We start from the raw sequence: 4413 nt of genomic DNA, 5'->3' as shown, positions 1-4413 counted from the left end.
TTTTTTAACTTTTCCCAAACCATCCAAAACCCTCAAAATTTTTTCTAAGTGTCTAAGACACATACCTGGGACCTCTTTTCTCATGCTCTTTCCATTCCGTAGCGGTGATGATGTCACACCCTGGCTTTGCGGAAGCGTGGTTAATTTGGTGTGACTTCTTAATACCATAGCTTAATCATAACAAAGCTATATGAAAATAAAACCATGCAAGATCATCCATTGATTTATGTTTCAAAATAAAAGTACCACAACATTGTTTTAAAGTACCGACACATGCAACGGAGATTACAACCTAATAACATAAAAACATTGTTCAGAATTCATAACCACAAACATAAAGCAGACGTAGTTTAAGAGCGGTGGCTCGTCCAGGCAAGAGCCACGACCCCTAAACTTGGATGACCCTATTTCTCTTATGCAGCGTGAAAACGTATCATACCATGCCAGATCCTTAATTACCTGAAATACATGTAAGTTGGAAAAATCAACAAAAATTGTTGAGCAAGTTCATGTGTAGTGAGTAAGTAAAACCTTTGTAAGTATAAAATCCTGGTATGTAGCAAATAAGGAAAAAGAGATCACCAATGGTTTGCAAGGCCATCGATATGTGTGAAGTGCAAGTAGGAAGACTCAAACCTAGCAGATTTTTGCGTTGGGTACAAAGTCACCCGAGGTCCGTTATGCTGGGCCTGGGGCTGGGCTCGCTACACCCAGATAGATCTACCGCTCCTGCCCCTCGGTCCTACCCTGAGGATTAATGGCCTCAAGTTTCCGCCTACCCACTCACATGATCTAAATAATAACCCTCCTTACGCTAGCCGTACCATGTAAGAAATATTCGTAATCATAATAACATGTATTTCACCCCCACAGTTTAGAAAACTGAAAACAGTTAAGAGAAAAGGGGGACATGAACTCACAGTGGTGCGTCTCTACCAAGTATATCTCCTGATCAAGCAGCTGTGCAACGACCTACACGTACTAACTCTATTAGACGGACGACCGTGCCTTAGCTTTATGGTTTAAGTTTTTGGGAAATAGTTAGACAACTATTTCGTGTTTACATTTTGTAAATACTTGGTAATTGTTTTCCTTCCCAAGGATGGGGGATTTAATACATGTGCGTTCGTAAAATTCGAAATATATTATTAAGTCTCACTTAAAATATATTTTAATTCTAACTCCAAAATATAAATATTTTTCTCAAAAATATTATATTTTAATACATATACTTTTCCCAAAATAATACCTTGACAAAATACGCGTTCCTGCATATTTTCTTAAAATGCGTAAGTTACGTTTTAAAGGTCGGGTGGTATTAACTATACCGTTGTAACTTAAATATTTATCGTAGAGGCGTTCGTAATATTTTGGAAGCGTTAACAATCGGTAATATTATTCTTACCCTAAAAATAATATTTGTATAGTTCACAAAATAATCATAAAAAAAATCCACAAGTGTTGTTACGGAAAATATATACTAAAAATATATATTTATCGAGCTTTTATTTTGTGAAAATCCCACCTCCGACATTTAGAAATTTTTGTAAATAAAGTCATGGCGAAATCTATAATTCGAAAACAAGTTAAAAATACATTTGTAACACTTGTGATGAAAATACTTTTAAGTGTTAGGTTTTAGAAAAATTTCGCCAGAGTTTCCCCTGTAACTGGAGGTGGCCACGCTTTCAAGCGTATCATTTTCTTTTATAATTCAAATCAACAATTTTCTCATTCAACCACAGCAATTTCCAAACCACCAAACTAGTCAACATATATGTAAATCGCAAAAATTACACAAACTTGTGGTTTGTCCGGAATATGAAGTAAATCCCATTACTTTTAGTGGATCTTTGTATAAATCAATCCGGCTTCGTAAAAGCCTCGTTTTTAAAGAAATTCCATCTTTACAACTTCTTGTAAAATTTGACAAAACTAGTTCTTCGTCGAAACTTAGTGTTACACAAGTGTTTACACACTTGTGTGTTTAAAAATCATTCTTGTTCATGTAAGATCCAGTTTTAGAAAATATGATTTCTTTGACACTTGGTCCTATGAAAATACCGCTTGTAGATTCGTAGATCTACTAGTTTTGAACACTATTTCGTAAGTAAAATCGATTTTACACAAGTTCATGTTTAGTGTGTGGTAGAGTTTCATCATTTAACCCCTTTCATTCTTAACATATTCTATGTCATGTTTCAGGAACATGACTAATCCGGGTTAGATGATGATCCGAGCTACCACAACATAGATCGACACTAAATAATCACCACAAGACAAGTCTTAGAAGTTTTACACAACATCATAGCTTTTATCCAACATTTTTAACATTTTAGTAGACTTTTAGCATACATTCTTGTAAGTTCATGAGTTTTAACCGTCATAGTTCATTTTAACCACTTTAAAATAGATCGAGAGGGTGTTTTTAGCAACTTACTACTAGCTCGAGGCTAGGGAAGAAACTAGTCGAAGATTGGGTGGATAAAAGCAATGAGGTGAGGTCCTTCACAATCCGAATGCACCAAGCTTCCTTATACGCAATCCTTAGCACTTGTAGTTGTATGGAATGGGTTGAATGAAATTGAAAGGATGATGGATGGATGTGGGTGCTCACGGCCGAAGGTTCAAAGAGAGGAGAGAGTGGAGTGTTGTTTTGGTTAAGTGTGGAAATGATATGGTGGTTTAAGCTTAGTTACTTATAGGCAAAATTCATGTTCATTATCCAAGAGTTCTTATGCCATCTAGATATTAGATAAATGGGAATTAAATAATCAAATATAGGACATGGGTGTCCCTTGGGGACCGAATTCGGTTGGGGGGGGGTCTCCTAGTTCAATTCCAACTACAAGTTAGGTTATAGTTATGTTAAGTTGGAGGTTAACTCGGTTACTAGCGCGTTGTGCATTATAGCGGGTGTTAGGGTATTCAGGAACCCTAACTGGCTCAGAAAAAGAGAAACAATGTTAATGGCAATATTTTTATGTTCCGGGTAAAGTCCGGTTATTCGGTTGGATAGTGATCCGTTAAAGTGCTTAACAAAGCTTTAAAGTGTCGTTAATATTATTTTTAGTGACACAACTTATTCCCGACACTTTGGAAAGTGTCTAGTAATATTTTTCTCATGTTTTGGCACTTTACTAGTTAGCTAAATGCTGAATTTTTATTTAAAGTGCTGAATTTTGAACTTAATGTACGTTTTAGGCACATCCGGTCACTATAATTATCGCCTAGTGACGCATTCTATAACTCTCTTATCCCTACACTCTACCAGTGTAGTAAACTATTCCTGGCTCATACAGGCCTTAGAGGCAGTGCCTGCCTGATGCTGGCTATATCAGCATGTTTAATAGGTTATCCGTTCATAGTGCTACTGTGCTTTTGTGCTTCCAGATTGTCACTAGAGTTCAGTATGTAAATAATGGAGTGACAGCAAATAGAGTATGATGCAAGTATGTACATGTATCAGTATTTCAAGTAGCAGTTCATTCACAATTTCAATCAAGCACGGTAATTAAGCAGTAATTAATTATTAATTAAATCGTACAGATACCTGGTTTAGTGAGGGTTGTCACAGATGAAACCTGCAAAATTCTCAACGACACAAAACAAACACCGAAAAACTACGAAAAATACGAAAAAATAAGAAATTTACAAACGGTACATACTCTACACACGAAGCTTTTTGCACTCACTGGTCGGTGAAGGTGGGTGGGTCCTCTAGAGGAATTTCTTCCTCTTCGGTGGTATCAATAGGACCTCCCAAGTAATGTTTCAATCTATGACCGTTTACCTTCCATATTCCTTTTGTCGACTTCGTCGTATAATTCAACCATGCCGTATGGAAACACTTCTCTCACCACATACGGTCCACTGCATCTCGATTTTAGCTTCCCTGCTATCAATTTCAACCTCGAATTGAACAAAAGCACTTTATCACCTACCTTAAACTCTTTCACGCCTCGCAACCTCCTATCATGCAACGCCTTAGTTTTTTCCTTGATACTCCAAGATCGTTCATAGGCGGCATCCCTCAATGCTTCCAACTCATGAATTTGGAAGAACCTCTTTCTAGCGGCCTCGGTAAGGTCAAGATTTACGGTTTTCAAAGCCCATAAAGCTCTATGCTCTAACTCTACCGGAAGATGGCACACTTTTCCATACACAATCATAAAGGGTGTTGTTCCTTACGGTGTCATATAGGCGGTGCGGAAAGCCCACAAAGCGTCGTCATGCTTTTCCGACCAATCCTTTCTACTTTTTCCTACCGTTTTCTCTAAGATTCTCTTCACCCCTCGGTTAGCATTCTCTACTTGGCCACTAGTTTGCGGGTGGTACGCGGTGGAAAGACGATGAGTGACACCGTAGCGTGCAAGTGCCTTTTCCATGGAGGAATTGCAAAAGTGCGTGCCA

The 4413-nt window shown here is 37.7% G+C and overlaps 1 protein-coding gene across 1 annotated transcript; it reads right to left on the bottom strand.

Annotated features, from left to right (window-relative positions):
* Positions 1-3779: 3779 nt before the first annotated feature.
* On the bottom strand, positions 3780-4172 carry LOC110888555. The gene has a single exon (XM_022136078.1). The coding sequence runs from the start codon at positions 4170-4172 to the stop codon at positions 3780-3782; it is 393 nt and encodes a 130-aa protein (XP_021991770.1).
* Between the last annotated feature and the right edge of the window lie 241 nt (positions 4173-4413).

The sequence above is a fragment of the Helianthus annuus genome, chromosome 2, assembly GCF_002127325.2.
Source record: "Helianthus annuus cultivar XRQ/B chromosome 2, HanXRQr2.0-SUNRISE, whole genome shotgun sequence".
In the NCBI taxonomy this organism is placed as follows: domain Eukaryota; kingdom Viridiplantae; phylum Streptophyta; class Magnoliopsida; order Asterales; family Asteraceae; genus Helianthus; species Helianthus annuus.
Note: the sequence above shows the minus strand (reverse complement) of the source record. Positions and strands in the feature narration are given on the sequence as shown.

What these genes read in the sequence shown, in the direction of transcription:
- LOC110888555 (XM_022136078.1), bottom strand. Translation starts at nt 4,172, where the DNA reads ATGATTGTGTATGGAAAAGTGTGCCATCTTCCGGTAGAGTTAGAGCAT.